The sequence below is a fragment of the Empidonax traillii genome, unplaced genomic scaffold (genome assembly GCF_003031625.1).
Source record: "Empidonax traillii isolate 1590-97213 ecotype Southwest subspecies unplaced genomic scaffold, ASM303162v1 scaffold276:size1176444, whole genome shotgun sequence".
NCBI lineage: Eukaryota > Metazoa > Chordata > Aves > Passeriformes > Tyrannidae > Empidonax > Empidonax traillii.
Genome location: NW_020955469.1, coordinates 1 through 17,089, shown reverse-complemented (window position 1 = coordinate 17,089; position 17,089 = coordinate 1). Strand labels below are relative to the sequence as shown.

General features: G+C 61.6%; 5 protein-coding genes and 2 non-coding genes across 9 annotated transcripts; 4 read left to right on the top strand and 3 right to left on the bottom strand.

Annotated features, from left to right (window-relative positions):
• Positions 1-1,002: 1,002 nt before the first annotated feature.
• PROCA1 (protein interacting with cyclin A1) lies at positions 1,003-2,997 on the bottom strand. The gene is made up of 3 exons (XM_027890001.1): positions 2,726-2,997; positions 1,661-1,928; positions 1,003-1,581 (listed from the first exon to the last, which is right to left on the bottom strand). The coding sequence occupies exons 1-3, from the start codon at positions 2,895-2,897 to the stop codon at positions 1,059-1,061; spliced, it is 963 nt and encodes a 320-aa protein (XP_027745802.1). The 5' UTR covers positions 2,898-2,997; the 3' UTR covers positions 1,003-1,058.
• Positions 2,998-3,995: 998 nt separating this feature from the next.
• LOC114060476 (adenine phosphoribosyltransferase-like) lies at positions 3,996-5,315 on the top strand. The gene is made up of 6 exons (XM_027890007.1): positions 3,996-4,029; positions 4,167-4,316; positions 4,478-4,571; positions 4,654-4,800; positions 4,876-4,971; positions 5,063-5,315. The coding sequence occupies exons 2-6, from the start codon at positions 4,194-4,196 to the stop codon at positions 5,188-5,190; spliced, it is 588 nt and encodes a 195-aa protein (XP_027745808.1). The 5' UTR covers positions 3,996-4,029; positions 4,167-4,193; the 3' UTR covers positions 5,191-5,315.
• Positions 5,316-5,393: 78 nt separating this feature from the next.
• On the bottom strand, positions 5,394-8,483 carry RAB34 (RAB34, member RAS oncogene family). Of its 3 annotated transcripts, XM_027890005.1 has the most exons (11): positions 8,438-8,483; positions 7,615-7,740; positions 7,440-7,531; positions 6,984-7,049; positions 6,673-6,774; positions 6,534-6,598; positions 6,408-6,459; positions 6,162-6,243; positions 5,983-6,073; positions 5,788-5,891; positions 5,394-5,699 (listed from the first exon to the last, which is right to left on the bottom strand). In XM_027890005.1, the coding sequence occupies exons 2-11, from the start codon at positions 7,666-7,668 to the stop codon at positions 5,418-5,420; spliced, it is 990 nt and encodes a 329-aa protein (XP_027745806.1). In that variant the 5' UTR covers positions 7,669-7,740; positions 8,438-8,483; the 3' UTR covers positions 5,394-5,417. The 3 variants fall into 3 exon arrangements, with proteins under 3 accessions (XP_027745806.1, XP_027745805.1, XP_027745807.1); XM_027890004.1 differs by lacking the exon at positions 8,438-8,483 and having other exon boundaries at positions 7,615-8,114; XM_027890006.1 differs by lacking the exon at positions 8,438-8,483 and having other exon boundaries at positions 5,532-5,699; positions 5,784-5,891; positions 7,615-8,108.
• A 266-nt stretch (positions 8,484-8,749) lies between these two features.
• RPL23A (ribosomal protein L23a) lies at positions 8,750-11,125 on the top strand. Its single transcript, XM_027890003.1, has 5 exons — positions 8,750-8,893; positions 9,290-9,470; positions 9,753-9,929; positions 10,580-10,649; positions 11,059-11,125. The coding sequence occupies exons 1-5, from the start codon at positions 8,869-8,871 to the stop codon at positions 11,071-11,073; spliced, it is 468 nt and encodes a 155-aa protein (XP_027745804.1). The 5' UTR covers positions 8,750-8,868; the 3' UTR covers positions 11,074-11,125.
• On the top strand, positions 9,608-9,682 carry LOC114060522. Its single transcript, XR_003571905.1, has one exon. It is a non-coding gene; the product is annotated as a small nucleolar RNA Z17 (small nucleolar RNA).
• Positions 10,442-10,508, top strand: LOC114060518. Its single transcript, XR_003571901.1, has one exon. It is a non-coding gene; the product is annotated as a small nucleolar RNA SNORD42 (small nucleolar RNA).
• Positions 11,126-13,918: 2,793 nt separating the features above from the next.
• On the bottom strand, positions 13,919-15,996 carry TLCD1 (TLC domain containing 1). The gene is made up of 4 exons (XM_027889990.1): positions 15,763-15,996; positions 15,524-15,606; positions 15,102-15,184; positions 13,919-14,687 (listed from the first exon to the last, which is right to left on the bottom strand). Exons 1-4 carry the CDS (start codon positions 15,957-15,959, stop codon positions 14,292-14,294), a joined length of 759 nt encoding a protein of 252 aa, XP_027745791.1. The 5' UTR covers positions 15,960-15,996; the 3' UTR covers positions 13,919-14,291.
• Between the last annotated feature and the right edge of the window lie 1,093 nt (positions 15,997-17,089).

Below are 17,089 nucleotides of genomic sequence, written 5' to 3'. Positions count from 1 at the left end.
GCTGCCCACATGGCACAGGTCTGTGCTTCCTGCCGTGATGCTGTAGCTGCCACAGGGGCTTTGCTCCCATTAGCAGCACTGGACAGGGGATGATGCCTCCCTACAACTTTGGTATTTCCCCCCTGGGCTCTTGTGATCCGCTTATTTCAGGGATTTGGGATTGCTCTGTTCACTCCTTCAGGAGCAGTGGGGTTTGCATGAGGCAGCTCTGCTCTCTGACCCCTGTGCTGCCTGATCTACTGAGGCAAAACAGGAGACAGGGCTCAGCTCCTGTAATTACAGTTTTTTTCTGGTCCTGGTACTTGATGCTGGTGCAGGAAAATTTTTCTACCACCTCACCAGGACTCTGGGCTGAGCCACACTCCTCTTTGGGAAGCACTTCAGAGGAGTTGAAGGCAATGCCCTGTCCTCAAATTCCTCACTAGAGGAGCCCAGGCACAATCCCCATTCACCAGGCAGCATTCCCTGCCCCAGCTCTTCCCAGGCAGCATCTGCCTTTGTCCTAGGGCTGGAAAAGCTTCTATTGTCCCAGGCTAAGGAGCTTTTGTAGGCGTTTGAGGAGCCTTCAGGGAGGGCTAAGGCCCTGTTCTTCCCAGAGCAGCCATTGCTGGGGGCTGGAGAAAAGAGGTCGGTGCTGGTGTGGGAGCATTGGAAATGCAGCAGGTTAAGAGGATGAGAGAGGTGGGGTGGTGCAATTCAGAGAAATTCCAGAGAAAAACATGCCTGGAGAGCTGGAATTTAACCCTTTGTAGCAGGGTAGCTAAAATCTGGGCTCAGCCCTGTGGCAATGTGGATCTGGGAGCTGTGTCCCAGCCAGAGCAGTGACTCACGTCCCCAGTGCCCAGGACGATGGTGGGAGCTGTGAGGAACAGCTCAAACCCCTCACTACCCACCCAGCTCCCGGTGTTCCCCTCCTGAGGGATCAGCCCCGGGATTTCCCCTGGATGCTGCCCCCAGTGCCATCCTTTCCCCCACGGACAGGGCTGAGGCGGCACCATCTGCTCGAGCAGATGTAACTTTATTTCACAGCCAAGACCGGACAGCACCAAGGTGGGGGCTCAGGACTCTTGTGTGGGCTTGGACTCGGCTCGGCTTTTCAGCCTCTTCTTTCTGTTCCTCTCCTTCCTCCTCCCCTTCCCACTGGCAGCAGGGACCCGGGATGGAGTGGCTGGCACTGGCTCCCTGCCCAAGTCTCCCTGCACTGGGGCATCACTCAGGATGGTGTTGGATGCTTCCCCCCAGGATGGCAACAGAGCCCAGGGGTCCTGGCCCACAGAGGGATCAGCGGGGGCAGCAGCTGCAGGATGGTTCCGCACCCCCTTTTCAGAAGGGCCTTTCTTTTTCAGACCTTTTCCCTTCTTTCTCTTGTCTTTCTTCTTCCCCTTCCTCTCTTTCTTGGCTGACTTCAGGGCTGTCTCAGTGTGATGGTCCACGGGGCGTGTTCCTTCACCCATGCTGTTCCAAGGGGGGCTCAGAGGGACGCCCCTGGGCCTGGCTGCCCGGTCGATGAGCTCCCCACCAAACTCGTACAGCACCGGCTCCCTGGGCACCGCGACGGCCACCGTGTTGTACGCCCTGCACCTGCAGGGAGAGGAGGCACCAGGTGAGATGACCTCTGGCAAGGCCAGGCGGTGGGGAGAGAGCGATGGGGGCCACTCACCAGACATAGAGGTAGGGCTCCACACACTCCTCCTTGTAGGTGAACTCGAAGCAGGGCACCTGGATGACGTTGAAGAAGGCCTGGCCCACCGCGCGGGAGGCCGTGTCGTTCACGCGCCGCAGGCACTCCTTCAGCCTGCGGTCGCAGTCGCAGTGGCTGATGGTGTGCCAGCGCAGGTTGCGGTACCCGTAGCGCGCGGTGAAGGGGTGGATGACGTGCTGGCAGTGGTCATGGTCCCGGCAGCACCGGTCTGTGTCCCGGTGCTCCCCTGCAGGGAGGTGCAGGCAGAGCTGAGGGGGGCTGTGGCTAGATGGGGTTGGGATCAGGGCTGGAGTGGGGCTGAGCTGGGCTAGGAGTGGGATTGGGGTTAGATTTGACTGAGCTGGGCCTGGAATAGTAGTGGAATGGGAAGGGACTGCGACTGGACTGCTGCTTGGGTGGGGACAAGGCTGGCACTGCGATGGTGACTGGGGCTGCACCAACATCACAGTGCAGATGAGACTAGGAATAGGCTGGGGTCAGGAAGGGGACCAGGACTGGACCTGGACCAGGACCAGGAGATGGTCTAGGCTGAGATCAGGATAGCAACTGGGAGTGTACCAGCACTGGGGTGGGGACCAGAATGGGATCGGGATGGACCACAGGTCAGCTGGGGACAAAGAGTGAATCAAGACTGGACCAGCACAAAGATGGATTAGTCTTGTGATAGGGACTAGGCAGAGATGAACTGGAACAGGACTGATGCTTGGTTGGAGACTGATCTGGGATAGACAGCACGGGGGTGGGGCCTGGAGTAGGTCAGCACTGGGATGCAACCGGATCAGGATTGGTGGGGACTTACCTGGCACTGCACTGGGGACTGGGACTAGGCTGGGAATGGGATGGGAAAAGATTGGATTGGAAGGAAAGAGAGGGAGTGGATGGAATGGGGTGGGATGGGATGGGATGGGATGGGATGGGATGGGATGGGATGGGATGGGATGGGATGGGATGGGATGGGATGGGATGGGATGGGATGGGATGGGATGGGATGATAACAGGTGGCAGCGGCCCCGCCGCCCTTACCCAGCTGTTCGTAGGTATCCGCGTTGCTGCCCGCACCGCACCACAGTGTCCCGGGGTAGGTGAGCCCGCGGCGGGCGCGGGGCCGTCCTGGCGGGGCCGCTCCGGGGGCGGCTGCCAGCGGGAGGAGGAGAAGGAGGAGGCTGAGGCGGCAGAGCAGCCCCGGGGCGCACATGGCACCGCGCCGCTCGCCGCCGTGAGGCCGCCTTATAGAGTCGCGCAGCCCGCCCACGCAGGGCGGCCCGGCACGGCTTGGCACGGCCCGGCACCGTGTGGAGGGTCCCGCAGAGCCGCGGTGCTGGAGCTGCTCCCGGAGCCGCGGCACGCCCCGCGCCAGCAGCCCGCGGGGAAGGGGTCACCCCTCCCGGTGGGACCGGCCCCGTTGCTGTGGCAGCCGGTGGGGTGATGTGCCGGGGCCGGTAATGAGCCGGCCCCAAACCCCCGCCCCGTGACGCACCGACCCCTGCGCAGCCCCCGGCCCCGGAGTGGCCCCGACAGGAGAACGATGCTCTCCCTACATCCCTACGTCCCCATCCCACGAATGTTTCCTGCAGCCCGTTATCCCAGCTCATAGGTGCTCTCCGTATCTCCATGCCCGATCCCGCAGATGCTCTCCACATCCCATCCCATGAATGTTTATGGCATCCCCCCCATCCCATCCCATCCCATGGATGTTCCTTGTGGCCCTGCATCCCATCCCACGGTTCCTTTCATGGGACAGCCCAGTGCCTCTTGCCCAGCCGGGCTGGCAGCCCACAAGGCAACCGGCATTCCCAGCACGCTGCCAGGGCTGTCCCCCTTGGCCAGCTCCTGGCCATGGAGCCCATTGACAATCCAGGCACAGCCCTGGCAAGCTGGGATACTGCAGGAGCCAGTGCTCAGCCAGGGAGGACAGTGCCTGGACACCCCAAAATGGTGGCCTCAGAAAGTCCCTGCACTGACTGAGACACTCCAGGAGTGCAGGGACAGCACCCTGAACACTGCCCTGGCTCGCTGACCCTTGCACCCACGGGGTACCTCGGGCACTGTGCCACCCACATCATGCCCTGTCACCACTGGCATAGGCATGGGGACACTCCTGTGGAGTGCAAACATCCAACCCTGGTGCTCCCCACCACAAAACTGCCTGGCTGGGACACATCCCCGGCCCATGGGAAGGGCTCCTGCCTGGCAGCAGCCCAGGGCCCAGCTGGCCAAGGGCACTGGCGGGGGCCCAGTGCCGCAGGGGCTGCCCCTGCTCAGCTGTCGCTGTCTGTGACGCTCCCCATGACGGTCCCGCTCGGCTCAGCCTTGCCACCAGCACCCAGGTACGGAGCCAAAACGGGTGCACTGGGCCCCCAGGGTGCCCACGTGTGGGTGTGGGTGGGGAGGGTGGGAGACTCCAAGCCATGGGGAGCCCTTTGGGGGCTGCGGGTGGGGGGGCTCGCCCCCGTTACATGCTCAGTGCTCGCAGCGCCTGCAGTCCCCACACATGGACCTGTGCCACGTCCCTGCTGCCCGGGAGAAGGGCTGGTACCTGGCGCTGATGGCCCCCAACGTCAAGGGTCCCAACTACGCCTGGCTGGACCCCTCCCGGCTCTACTGCCACCCGCAAGTACCCAGTGCCGGGGGCAGGTGGTCCCCACGGGGGTGCCGGGGTGGGCTGCACCTCTGTGGGGCTGCCGGGGCACCCAGCTCTGCCCACGGACACCAGTGCCAGCGCTGCAGGTGCCCGTGGTGGGCTGTGGGCACCCAGCACCTCTGATCTCCCCCCAGGGCTTGCAGGACTGCGTGGCCGACCTGCTGCAGCCCTTCCAGGGAGATCCCATCGACATGGTGGCTGGTATCGATGCCATGGGCTTCATCCTGGGTGAGTGGGGACATGAACGAGCGCAGGGTCCCCACCCATCCCCTGTCCATGCAGGGCCTGATGGTGCCACGCCTACCCCCAGGTGCTGCCACCGCGGCCGTGCTGCAGAAAGGCTTCCTGGCCATCCGCAAAGCCGGGCACCTCTGCGTGCAGACAGTGACACAGCCCTACACTGACTACTCGGGCCGGGAGAAGGTGATGGAGGTCCGCACCGATGCCATCTCACCAGGTGAGTGCTCCCGTTCTAGGGGGAGGCTGCCAGGGTGGGCACCAGGCACTTTTCCACAGCCTCTGCCCCCTCCAGGTCTGCGCATCCTTCTCGTGGACCAGTGGGTTGAAACTGGGGGCACCATGCGAGCGGCCATTGAGCTGGTGGAGCGGCTGGGGGGCGTTGTGGCAGGTAGGACTAGAGGCACCAGGGCACCACTGGGTGCACCTTTTGGTGCAGTGGGACCACCATCCTCACACCCTGGTGCTCCATGCCCCCACAGGTGTCGCTGCTATCTGCATCGAGGACAGCGAGGGCGGGCGGTGGATCCGGGAGCGCTACAAGTGCTCCCACTGTGTCCCCCCCCGCCTGCAGCCCCGCTTCGACCACCACCAGTTTGGCTGGGACTGACTGATGGGGAGATGGCACCTCATGTGTCCCTTGCAGCCCCCCGAGGAGTGCAGGGCTGCTGGTTGTGCAGGGCAGGATGCCTCAGGCATCCACTAGAGTTGGAATACCTCCTCGGTGGCAGCCATCCATCCTCCCTATCTCCATCCTCCCACCTGCCCATGAGTCTGGGGGCTGCAGCCCCTGCCCTCTGCCCCACACTTTTCTTAAAAAGCATAAAAAAGGTTTTATTAAAACAAAAGAGCATCTCCCCCTGCGAGCAGTACCTGGGTTTGCATAGCTATGGGAGCCTCATGGGTGCTCCTGCCCACCCTGGCCGGGGGTGCCCGGGCAGGCAAGGGGCCAGGGGGGCTGGGGAGTGGCAGGGACGGCTCCTCGGGGCCGGCCGGGGTCGCCCCTCTTTGGTCCATAGGTGTGAGCATGGTGGGGGCAGGGGGTGCCCCCTCACTGGCAGCACTTGGGTTTCTTGCGGGGTGTCGACAGGTACAGGTCGCTCTCGTTACTGCTGATCCCTGCAAGACAGAGAAAGGAGGGTGGGTGGAAGGGCAGGGGATAAGGGGGGAGGCACCAACAGAGGGCTAGCCGGGGGTACTCACGCACGGTGTCGCCGATCCTGCGGGTGTGGCTGCGCTCCAGCTCGGCCAGCACGCTGCTCTCGAAGGTCAGGGCCGCCACACGGAAGAAGAAATCCCGCACGTTCTCCCCTGCCCCACAGGATGAGACCCCCTGAGTGCCCCCTCACCCAGCCGGACGCCAGGATCTGCATCCCCACCCCCCACTCATCCCGGGACCCACCAGTGAGCGAGGAGACAGCCCAGTACTCCGCCTGCATCTCCTGGGCCACCTTGAGAGCGTCCTTCTCCATCAGGCTGTACTGCGCTGGCGTCTGCCAACAGAGCCAGGGGCAGCCAGTGACGGGGACAGCCCTGCTGAGCCAGGGTGCAGTTTGCCCACGGGGAGGGGGACACACTCACACTCAGATCCTTTTTGGAGCCCACCAAGAAGAGGATCACATTGGACGGGTCGTTCTCCTTCAGGGCATCAGCCAACCACTGCCTGTGGGGGTGACTGTCACCAGCCGGTGGCCAAGCTTGCTGGCACAGCACAGCGTTGCCAGAAGTCCCGTGGCCCCTGCCCAGGTCTTCCCTCTCCATCCAGTCCCAGAGCCCTCCACACTCATTCCTAGTCCCACCTGGACCCTGCAGCCACGTGTCACCTACCGTGTGTGCTCCAGGGATGCCACATCGTTGACATCGAAGACGATCACGATGGCTGGGGCGGGAAGGAGGGGTGAGATGGGGACAGGGACAGCGTGACAGAGAGGTCAGACAGGGTGGGCACCTCACCTTGTGCTCCACGGTAGTAGGTGGAGGCGATGCACTTGAAGCGCTCCTGGCCAGCTGTGTCCCACCTGGGGGGGAGGGTGGGAGGTGAGGGGGGTCCTCAGGGGTGTGTGGGGAAGGGGCTAGGACGGTGCCTACTCACAGCTGAAGGCTGAAGGGCACCCCCAGCACCTCAAACCGCTCCATCTCGAAATCCACACCGATGGTCGCCTTGTAGTTCTTGTCGAAAGTGTCCTTGCAAAAGCTGGGGCAGGAGTGAGGGGGGGTCAGCAGCCCACAACCCCCCAATTCCAACCCCTGGGGGCTCAGTGGGCCCCCCCCCCTGCCCTGGGGGTGCTCAGCACCAGAGTCCAGCCAGAGATGGACTCAGCCCAAGGCACTGCCGCCCTTTGGGGGAGAGGAGTCGCTTCCCCTTTCCCCCCTCCTCCCTCCCCTCTCCGGCGGTCCCGTTACCGGTTGATCAGGCAGGTCTTCCCCACCGACAGGTCACCCACCACGATGATCTTGGAGATCTTGAACCTGCAGCGAGGGGGGGGACGCACAGCTCAGCAGGGGAGGGGGGGAGGGGGAGGGAGGCTTCCCCCCGCATCCCCCTGGCTGGTCACTGGGGGCAGAGGGGCTCACGGGGTGGGGAGGCATCACCCCACAGTCCCCCCAGTGCCCGCAGCTCCCTACATCCCGGCTCTCCTGCCGCAGCCGAGCCCGGACCCCCGTGTTCCCCCACCCCGTGTTCCCCCCCGTGTTCCCCCCGCGCCGCATTCCAGGATCGTGACGCAGGGCTCGGCACACGGGCAGCGCCGGCAGCCACGCGGCGCCCACGCCGGGGACCCCCACCCGCGGCCGGCGGGACAGCGGGGCCCCTCGTCATCCCCTCCCAGCCCAGCGGTGGGGACTCCAAACCGGACTCACCCCACAGTGCCCGTCCGCTGCTCCTGGCAGGCGCTGGCCACTGTGGGGTGGAAGGCGGGGCGGGTTTGCAGGGCGGCCTCCTTCCGAAAACACTGCGGGGGCACAAAGGGGGGCACCGGTGTGACCGCGGGGCTCGGCGAGGCCGCCCCCGGGCCGGTGTGTCCCCTCCGCTCACCGGGGGCAGGTCGGCGATGACCCGGTCCCTGCGGACCGGAGCCAGCACGTTCATCGTCCCGTGGGGTCTCCGAGGCGGAGTGGGTGGCCGAGGGAAGCAGGGATGGGACAAGGATTACTGTGAGGCCTGGGGACAGAGAGAGCAGAGTGGCAATGTCCCCATGTCACGGCTGTCCCCGTGCACAGCATTCCCGAATAGGGTTGTCCCTGTGTCCCCAGGCAGGGCTGTCCCCTTATCCCAATAGTCTCCCGCTTTCCCAGGATGTGGTAGTCCTCATGTTCTGATTTCTCCCCGCATGCCCAAGGATGGCTGTCCCTCAAACCCGGCCACGTCGAGCCCCCTGACTGTGGCTGTCCCCACACCCTGGCCGCAGCTGTCCCCGAGTCTCCGCTGTCTCCGTGTCCCAACCAACCCCCCATCCCAAGTGTGCCATCCCAGGGTGTCACTGTGCTCCTGCCCTGAGTTGTGGCTGTCCCACATCCCGCCATGCAGCTGTCCCCCTCTCCCACCCTCCCCACATCCCTACACACCCTGGTACCATTTACCCTACACCGCACCTATGCCCGAGTCCCAGCCACCCGCACATCCTCACAGTGCCATCCCAGGCTCAACGCTGTCCCCGTGTCCCACCTCCCGCAGCCTGTCCGTCCCCATATCCCCCCCACCATTCCATCTGTGTCCCGTGTCCCCTCCCATCCCGTGTCGTCCCTGCACAGCCCCCACAGTCCCACCGCCGCATCCCAGCCCAAGACCAAGCCCTCCCCGCCTCGTCTGTGTCCCCACGGCGCGGGGGATGAAGCGAGGCGTCCCCGTTACCGCGAACCGCCCAACTCCCGTAGCGGTGCCCGGTGCTGCACGCCCAGCCCCCGGAGGAACCGGCGTTCTGGCCCCTCCCACGGGGGGCGTGAGAGGGGCCAGGACGCCGGTTCCTCCGGGGCTGAGCCACTGTACTGCCATCCACGCTGTGGGATCCCAGTAACCCCCCGCCACCCCGGGGTTCTCCCGGTCCCCCCCATGCCACGACGGCGGGTGGAGTGCCTGACTACAACTCCCACGATGCCCCACGGATCAGCGCATGCGCACACTCATCTACCGCTAAGTACTACTACTCCCAGCATGCTTTGAAGTAGTCGCGAGATTTGGTGTAACGGGGTAGCGGGGAGGGGGAGAGTCCGTCCTGATGTCGCGAGACTTGGTGCTATAAGCCCGTGCGGCGCGGAGCGGGAGGCCCCTTTCGGCTTCCGCCCGGCCAAGATGGCGCCGAAGGCGAAGAAGGAGGGTGAGGGCGCGGGGCGAAGGGTCCGTGTGGGGAGGGGTGCGGGACGGCGTGAGGGACCCCACGGGGTGTGAGTGTGTGTGGAGAGGGGCAGGCTGAGCGGGGCGGGGTGGGGTGGGCGCAGCAGGGCTGCGGCGCGGTGCTGGGCGCGGGCACGTGGAGGTGGCCGGGATAGGCCTGCCCGGCTCTCTGAGAGGGGGTGTCCCCATCTTGGTGGGGGAAGGACTTAATGCCTCTTTCCTTTCGGGAACTGGTTTGTTTTGGGGGAAGGGGGGAAGTATTAACGGCATTGGGAGTTTTGTGGTTCATTTTGGTGGGTGAGGGAGCGCGGGCCGCTGGGTGAGGCCCTGCTCGTTGATGAGGGGAGGCCGTGCCCGGCTCACTGAGGTGTCCCCGCAGCTGTGCCTCCGAAGACAGAGGCGAAGGCAAAGGCGCTGAAAGCCAAGAAGGCTGTTCTCAAGGGGGTCCACAGCCACAAGAAGAAGAAGATCCGCACGTCGCCCACCTTCCGCAGGCCCAAGACCCTGCGGCTGCGGAGGCAACCCAAGTACCCCCGGAAGAGTGCCCCACGGAGGAACAAGTACGTGTGGAGTGTTGGGCTCTGCCCCGCTATGGGGTTTGGGGGGTGGGAGCAGACCCGGGGGTGGGCTGGTGTGGGGACCTCCCAGTGTGTTCAGACACATGTTGGTGGCAGAGCACTGGAGGGGGTGTTTGGGGGGTGCAGGTGATGATTTAAAGCGACCAAAGCCTGAAAGTTTGTGATTACGACTTCTTTTTGGCAACTGATGCACCCCAGGGAATACCCCCAAAGTGCAAAGAAGCACCTGCCAGCCCTCTGCTAAGCACAGGGTCTCTCCTGCAGGTTGGACCATTACGCCATTATCAAGTTCCCTCTGACCACAGAATCAGCCATGAAGAAGATTGAGGATAACAACACCCTGGTGTTCATTGTCGATGTCAAGGCAAACAAGCACCAGATCAAACAGGCTGTGAAGAAGTTGTATGATATCGATGTGGCCAAGGTCAACACGTTGATTAGGTGAGAAGGGGGGTAAAACCAGGTCACTAGTGAGTGTGAGGTGCTTCAAAAGAAGCATTTTTTAGCTGAAAGTGGGAGTGTGTGTGAGTTTCAGCAGCTGTGGGAACTCTCAGGAGTGGGATAAAGCTGTGTAGCAATGTCCTCTCCAGGGTGAGAGGAAATGGCCTCCCTCTCTGCCATGGGATGTTCAGGTTGGACATCAGGAGGAATTTGTTCATGGAAAGGGTCATTAAGCATTGGAATGGGCTGCCCAGGGAGGTGGTAGAGTCGCCATCCCTGGAGGTGTTTTAAGAAATCACTTAGTGCCGTGGTCCAGATGACAAGTTGGTGATTGGTCTAAGGTTAGACTTGATCTCAGAGGTCTTTTCCAACCTAAGTAATTCTGTGATCTCCTTGTTAAAGGTTTTGAGACCTGCAAGTTGTGAGGGAGCACAGCTTGGTGGAAGTAGGAAGTGTTGGCAGACCAGAGGGTCAGCTTTGTCGGGGGGCTCGTCCAACACCCAGGGGTTCCTGTGCAAATGATGTAAACTTCAGTTCCACTGAGTAACAGTGATGTTTCCAAAGGAACCACTGATGCACATGGGAACAGTGGGAAAGCAGAGGGGGAGGGAGGAGTTGGCTCTGTTCTGATGCCTCGTGTTCCCCTCTAGGCCTGACGGGGAGAAAAAGGCTTATGTCCGACTGGCTCCGGATTATGATGCGCTGGATGTGGCCAACAAGGTGAGACATCTTTGAAGCTCTACAGCTCTTTGTTAGTTGTCTTGTGTCTCCCTCCCTCTTCCTGCTGTGCACGTGAGGTACTTGTGCTTCAAGTGTGGTGGCACTTCTGTGTCCTTGTAGCCAGACAGGATCTGAGTGTTCAGGAGCACAGCCACATTCCCTGTCAGTTCAGTCCTCGAGGTGGCAGGAGGCAGTGGTGGTACAAACTGGAGTAGGGGAATGTACAAGGATCACTCTGGAATAAAATTACAAAGTGGATATGTAAAGCTTTTGGGTAGGCCTGGGAGGAAGAAGTTGTTCTTGGAGGACAGGCATCCTGGGGAGATGCAGCTGTGGCTGTGATGTCTCTGGTGGAGGCTCTGCCTTTTTGCCACCATAACATGTTTTAACATCCTTTGCTTCTTTCCAGATTGGAATCATCTAAACTGCATCTGCCGAGGACTGTACAGACACGATAATAAACCTTCTTACACCACGGAGGGCTCTTGTGTTTTGTGACAGCATAGCCAGTGTGAAAGAGAGCACTCAGCAAACTTTTGGGGCTCCCTTTTGGTGAAGGGGGTTGCTCCCTCTGTTCCTGGCAGTGGGTGGGCAGAGCCAACTGCTCCACGAGATCGCAGGGGGCAGTGCTGTCCTGCTCAGAGGGTCTCCAGGATCACTCACCTCTGCTGTGGGTGAACATGAGGTGAAAACTCCCTCCAAGACTCAAATATCTCTGTATTTACCCCAAGAGTTCCAGTGTTCTCCAGGGTTTCCTTGCACAGTGTAATTAGAATGTGTTTGTGATCGGCTTTCTTGTGGAGCAGACCATGGGAGGTAGGTGGTGACCGCAGCAAAATCCTGTCAGTGGCTCAGATCTGGCACAAGTGACCTCTCACACCGTTGTACGAGTATATCAGCTCTCTGCTTATGCTGCAGGTTCACTTGAAACCCTCACACTAATCCAGCAGCAGAGGCTTTGTGGTTTTTTCTGGCACAATCCCTGCTCCGTGTGCTGCAGCGTGTGAGTTTCCCTCTTGCTGTTCCTCACGGGGTTCAGCGTCCTTGGGGCTGTTTCCAGATGGTGCTGTTGCTGCCTCTGCAATGTTTGGCTTTATGTTTGTAGGTGGAAGTGGCTTTTAGAGTGCTTGGAGTCAGGAGGATGTGGAGCACTGGGTGAGCAGGGAACAGGGGAGTTACGGAAAAGCCTTTAGGGGTACTTGAACTTAAGTACGTAGTTAGGCTTGACTGAGCAAGATGATGAAAGCTGTGAACAAATATTGATTGGAGCCAATTGAGCTTTTGAGTGGTGGGACACCAAGTTCCTTCGTGCCTCTTGTGGAGAGTGTTGGATTCCTGGGGCAGTGGTTCGCAGTGAGGGGTGGTGGTGGATGGAAAAGGGGAGTTGGTCTTGGGGGTGAAGATCTGTGCTGGGTTGTGTCAAGCCCTGGGCTTGACACCTCTCACCTGAGCTCAAGGAGGCAGGAGGTGCTCTCTGCATGCAGTAAGGGATGAGAAACCACCTGGGTGGAGTAGTGCCGCTTCTGTGTGTGCTTACTAGGCAGCAGCCCAACCCCCTGCCTGTGGATGGGCAGCAGCAGGTTCCCCTGAGCCCCAGGCCACCTCTTCATGTGTAGTCACACCAAGAAAGATGCGAGGGGATAGGTGCCCCTCTTGTAGCAAAGCCTGGTGTCACTGCTGGGTGAGGAGTGGGTATGGAGAGCCAGGTTGTGCAGCAGCAGGAGGCTGGGAGGGGTTCCACATCAGCATGACTTGCATTCAGCCCAGACCTTGCCTCAACTCAGCTCAGTGGCCGCTGCCCTGGCACTTCATTTGCCTCTTGCTCCTGGCTGGCAGCCGTCCTGATCCACAGCTGCCCCAGCCTGTACAGCACTGCAGTGCTGGGAGATGCTCCCGCTGAAAGCCAGGGAACAGCAGGGATTCCTGCTCCCTACTTTGGGAAACTGTCATGCCTGGCCCTTCCACGCTGCTTTAAGGACAGATGGGCTGGTCATCTGAGCCTGTGACCTGCTGGGGCAGAGCTGTGTCTGCTCCATGGGGAGAGCCAAGGGGAAAGGGGCAGCAATCAGGGTGAGGGGAAACTAAGATTTGGACTTGACTGTGCAGGGTCATTTGCAGATGGAATTGGTGCAGAGAGGCCACAGGGCTTAAGCTGCAGCTGGAAGACATGTAGCTGTTGGGATGTGCTGCTGAGAGTGAGGCTGTGCCCTGCCAGGGCTGCTGAGCTCCTGCTTTGAGCAGGGAGGGAAGGAGGTAGTGGATTTAGAGCTGGCAGAGGTCCCTGCCCACACAATGTCCTGTGTATCATGTCCCTGTCCCAGCTCCCAGGCTGTTCCTGGCACATACCTCCTGCCATGGTGCCAGTCCACACCAGGAAGTCCCAGCAGGATCCTGATCCTGAGGTGTCTCCCAGCTCTCCAGAGGGAAGGGTGATTCCCCCACTGCTTCCCCTTCATTACCAGGTTATTTCAACTGCAGTGCCTGTCTCTGCCTCAGCTGGGCTGCTGAGGGGGTGGGTGGGACAGATCCTGCCTGGAGCTGGGGCTGGGTAGGAGTCCCTGTAAGCCCCCCCGCTAATGCCGATCTGGTGCGATCCCGGAGCCGTCACGTCAGCAGGATTTGCCTCCCCGATGCTCTGGTGCTCCACAGGACCGGCTGGGCTAGTTCTAGCCCCACTCCCTTGGGGAGCTGAACCCTCCCCTCTCCTCTGACTGTTCTGGGGGAGCTGCCAGAGACATCCTGGTCCTGCGGCTGCAGGAGAGGGCTCAGCACACTCACAGGGCTGCAGCTGCACTGTACTGGTGAAGATTGCTCTGGGGGGATGTGAGCATGCAGCAGTCTTCCAGGAAGAGCCCATGGCCTCACACGGCTTTTCCATGCCAGCTCCACTTCACGTGGCTGCCGGGTGAGTCATGCAGCCCAGACAGGCTCCTTGCCGCCACAAGGCTTGGTACCTCTCCTGGCTCCCTTCAGCTGTTCCCTGCGCAGCCCTGATCTCTGGAAGAGCACAGGAGTGAGGATGAGGAGGGGAACCCATCCATTCAAGGGATGGGGTCTTTAAGGCTCAGTTGGACGCTAGGAACCAGTGGGCTTGAGTGCATCCCTGGAACAAAGCACACTGCAGAAATGTGCTGTCTCCCTCCCTGAGGACTGCCAATCCTCCTCAGGGAATAGGGCACATCCTTTCCCCCAGCCCTGTCGCCCCAGCCTCTCCCTGACCCAGGGGAGCCCCTGGCCCACTCTGCCCCACAGAAGAGCCAGCCCAGGCGTGCTGCGGCAGCAGTGAACAGACCGATTTTAATGCACATAACACCCAACATCACCACGGGAGGGACTCGTCCCCTCCCTCGCAACCCTCCCAGGCCATCAGCTGTCAAATGCAGCCACCCCTGGCCCTCCAACTGCCCCCATGGAAGCTGGCTTGGGCTGCTTCTCCATCGGCCATGCCCCTGGCTTTGGCAGCATCCCTGTGGCTCGGCAAAGCTGTCGGGCTGGTCCAGCAGGGAAGCGCTTTTAGGCAGCAGAGCGAGTGAAGGCAGAGCCTGGGGCCTGGGAGCGAGCCCTAAGGCACATCAGAGCAGGTTTGGAGAGCCCAAAAACCTCCAGGAGCCGGAGCACAGGTTCCCCCTCGGCGCACATGTCTCAGTCTATCAGAAACTTCTCACCGTCCACGTCTCTCCCCGCAGAGCCCTTGCGCAGGGAGGGGAAAAAATCGGAGCGGAGGAGGCGAGAGAAGTACATGAGGATCATGGCGTCGAGCAGCAGGAGATTGGCAGTGAGGAAGGCACCCTGGCCCTGCACCTCCACGTAGCGGAGGAAGTACCAGGTGAGGTAAGCCTGGGGCGCCAGGCGGAAGGCAAAGTACATCACCAGGTTGATGTACTTGTTGGCCTCGTAGAGCGCCGGGGAAGGCACGTTGCTCATCTTCATCAGCATGCGGGTGGTGAGGAAAATGTTGCTCACCTCCACCAGCAGCAGCAGCATCGCTGCCACCAGGAAGCGGCCTGTGATGATGAGCGAGACGAACGCAGAGATGGCCTGGGACAGACACACACACAGAGCAGGGTCAGCCCTGGGGGAGGTGAGTTCTTCCCCACTGGGGTCTGGGCATATGTGATGCTATTTCCCCAAACCAGAGATCTCAGCACCCCCCCAGAGAAAACCTGGAGAGCCAGATCTCCCAAGACCAGTTACACTTCCTCCTGCTGGGGAGCTGGGACGAGACTTCAGCTCTTCCCTCTCCCCATGCAGCAGCTTGGCTGGCCCCCGGAGCTCAGAGCTGATGCTGGCAGGCGTCCTGCCCCACCAGGCGCCCTCGCCTTGTTGATGCAGAGCCTACCTGGCAGCCAGGGTGAGGCAGAGGGAAGGGCTCTGGCTTGCCCAGCCATAGCACAGGAACCTTGGGTGGGCTGAGCCCCAGGGTGCATATTCCCCCATGCTGGCCGTACTCACCATGGCATGGTGCACCAGGTATTCCCAGGACGAGCGGGACTGATGGTTGAAGATGATGTCAAGGGTGTCATGGATGAAGTAGCCTGTGGGATGAAGGAGAGTGTTGAGGGGGTCTGGCTTGTGCACCATGACCCGCTGTGGTGAGGAGGAGCAGCGAGGAGGAGGAGAGTGGTGTGACTCTGCTCCAGGTGTCGGGAGCACCTCCGCCCGGTCTGGGCATGGAGACGCGGCTCCCAGACGCTGTTCCCCAGGGGGTTGGAAGCTGGCGGGCTCCACGCTCGTGATTCAGGCAGGAGGCTCGGAGAGCTGCCCAGCCCTTGAGCCGGGGGCTTGTCCCGAGCCCGCATGCCGGGCGAGGCTGAGCAGGGAGTGGGCAGAGCCCAGCAGGATGGCTGCGGCCATTGCCCTGCCCGGGTCCTTACCTGAGGAGAAGCAGACGAGCAGGTGCCCTGAGACGCTGTAACCGTCCTGGATGTCGGAGAGCAGCTCCGGGGAGTGCCAGAGGCTGCCGGTGAGAAGAGAAGGGGGTCAGCCTGGGCGCTGGGATGAGGGACACGGCGGGGCAGGGGACCCACTGTCCCCTCGCCTGGGGGCACCGCCGGGTGTCGCGCTCCCACGGGGCGCGCCGTGCCCACCCTTCCCCGCGCGCGGCGCCCGGTACCTGAAGAGGGCCCACAGCCCGGCCAGCACGGAGTGAGCGAAAGACACCAGGAGGTTGCTCCAGCGCCACACTCGGCCGGGGCGGCTCCTCACGGCGGCGGGCCGGGGCAGAGCCAGGGCCAGGCGGCGCAGCGCCCCGAAGATCGCCACGCTGCCGCCCACCAGCGCCGCCGAGGCCGCCCGCCCGCCCGGGCCCATCGCGCCCAGTGCCGGCGGCGCGCGGCCGCGGCGGGAGGGGGCGTGGCCGAGCCGGGGCACGCCCCCTACACACACACACACACAACCCGCCCCCTCTGACCGCGCCCCCGGTGGCTGCGGGGCCGCGCCTCGCCTTGGCCCCGCCCCCTTCTCCCGCGCGCGCCGAAGGGCGGGAGCGCGCCGGCCGTGCCTGCCCCATTGGCCACGCCCCCCGCGCGTGGGGGTGTGAGCGCGCGTGGCTGCCAGGTGTGTCACCTGTGAGGGGATCGCAGGTGTGTCACCTGTGGGGGGATCGCAGGTGATTGATTGCGCGGGGCGCTGGACTCGTTCCTGCTGTGCGCTGCGTGTTCCTGCACACGTGTGCGAGGCAGCAAACGCGTGGGTGTGCCAGGGCACTGCCCGCCTGTCCCGGGCAGCGCGGGAGGTTTGGTGGGGGGCAGTGCAGCGTGTGCGTGGCAGATGTTGCCGCACATCTGTGCAGCGCTCTGCGCATCTGTCCCAAGTGCTGCACAGCTGGCGTGGGCCCCGCTACATCTGCTCTGGGCACCGTGTGTCCCGGACACGGTATGGCTGTCCCTGGTGGCTGCAGCGCATGGTGCGGGGAAGGATGTCGGGGAAACTGTCGTTCCCTGGAAAAGTAGGGGGATGTCGTGGTTTTGCTTTGGGTTAATTTTGCTTTCCACCCCCCACACAATTACTACTAGTTGAGAGAAGGTATTTGCAGACAAAAGAGAGACAGGATTTGGGATAAATAGTATAAACATTTATTACTAGTAAAATAAAAACTACTAATAAATTAAAAACTAAAGAACTATATCTACAACAATTTTTACTCAAGTTGAAGTGCAAAATATACACAGAAATACTTCTTCCCTTTTTATATTAGTCCAAGGAGAAGAAGTAGTCTCATTCTGTATCTTTGGAGTTCCAGTTCTCTCCTTCTAGCAACAGATCCTCAGCAGCAGCAGCACTTTCATTGCAGTTGGAACTTCTTCTTTCTCCCTCTCGCTTTGTGTTGGCTTCCAGGGCTGGGCTTACCCCCCTCCTGGGCTAAGACCGAAGGCTGGGGGTTACCCAGTCTTGAAGGGTCTTCCTTCCATAGGCTTGCAAGGGGACACTTGCTTACTATG

Bases quoted from the DNA above. Each gene is read 5' to 3' on its own strand.
- PROCA1 (XM_027890001.1), bottom strand. From the start codon at position 2,897: ATGTGCGCCCCGGGGCTGCTCTGCCGCCTCAGCCTCCTCCTTCTCCTC. The intron at 1,929-2,725 runs GTAAGGGCGGCG...ACCTCCCTGCAG, and splicing joins GGATACCTACGAACAGCTGG to GGGAGCACCGGGACACAGAC. The intron at 1,582-1,660 runs GTGAGTGGCCCC...CTCTCCCTGCAG, and splicing joins GAGCCCTACCTCTATGTCTG to GTGCAGGGCGTACAACACGG.
- LOC114060476 (XM_027890007.1), top strand. From the start codon at position 4,194: ATGGACCTGTGCCACGTCCCTGCTGCCCGGGAGAAGGGCTGGTACCTG. The intron at 4,801-4,875 runs GTGAGTGCTCCC...TGCCCCCTCCAG, and splicing joins CACCGATGCCATCTCACCAG to GTCTGCGCATCCTTCTCGTG. The intron at 4,972-5,062 runs GTAGGACTAGAG...ATGCCCCCACAG, and splicing joins GCTGGGGGGCGTTGTGGCAG to GTGTCGCTGCTATCTGCATC.
- RAB34 (XM_027890005.1), bottom strand. From the start codon at position 7,668: ATGAACGTGCTGGCTCCGGTCCGCAGGGACCGGGTCATCGCCGACCTG. The intron at 6,599-6,672 runs GTGAGTAGGCAC...CCTCCCCCCCAG, and splicing joins GTGCCCTTCAGCCTTCAGCT to GTGGGACACAGCTGGCCAGG. The intron at 6,074-6,161 runs GTGAGTGTGTCC...CTCTGTTGGCAG, and splicing joins GCTCCAAAAAGGATCTGAGT to ACGCCAGCGCAGTACAGCCT.
- RPL23A (XM_027890003.1), top strand. From the start codon at position 8,869: ATGGCGCCGAAGGCGAAGAAGGAGG. The intron at 8,894-9,289 runs GTGAGGGCGCGG...GTGTCCCCGCAG, and splicing joins GCCGAAGGCGAAGAAGGAGG to CTGTGCCTCCGAAGACAGAG. The intron at 9,930-10,579 runs GTGAGAAGGGGG...GTTCCCCTCTAG, and splicing joins AAGGTCAACACGTTGATTAG to GCCTGACGGGGAGAAAAAGG.
- TLCD1 (XM_027889990.1), bottom strand. From the start codon at position 15,959: ATGGGCCCGGGCGGGCGGGCGGCCTCGGCGGCGCTGGTGGGCGGCAGC. The intron at 15,185-15,523 runs GTAAGGACCCGG...TTCATCCCACAG, and splicing joins GCTCGTCTGCTTCTCCTCAG to GCTACTTCATCCATGACACC. The intron at 14,688-15,101 runs GTGAGTACGGCC...TGTCTGTCCCAG, and splicing joins ACCTGGTGCACCATGCCATG to GCCATCTCTGCGTTCGTCTC.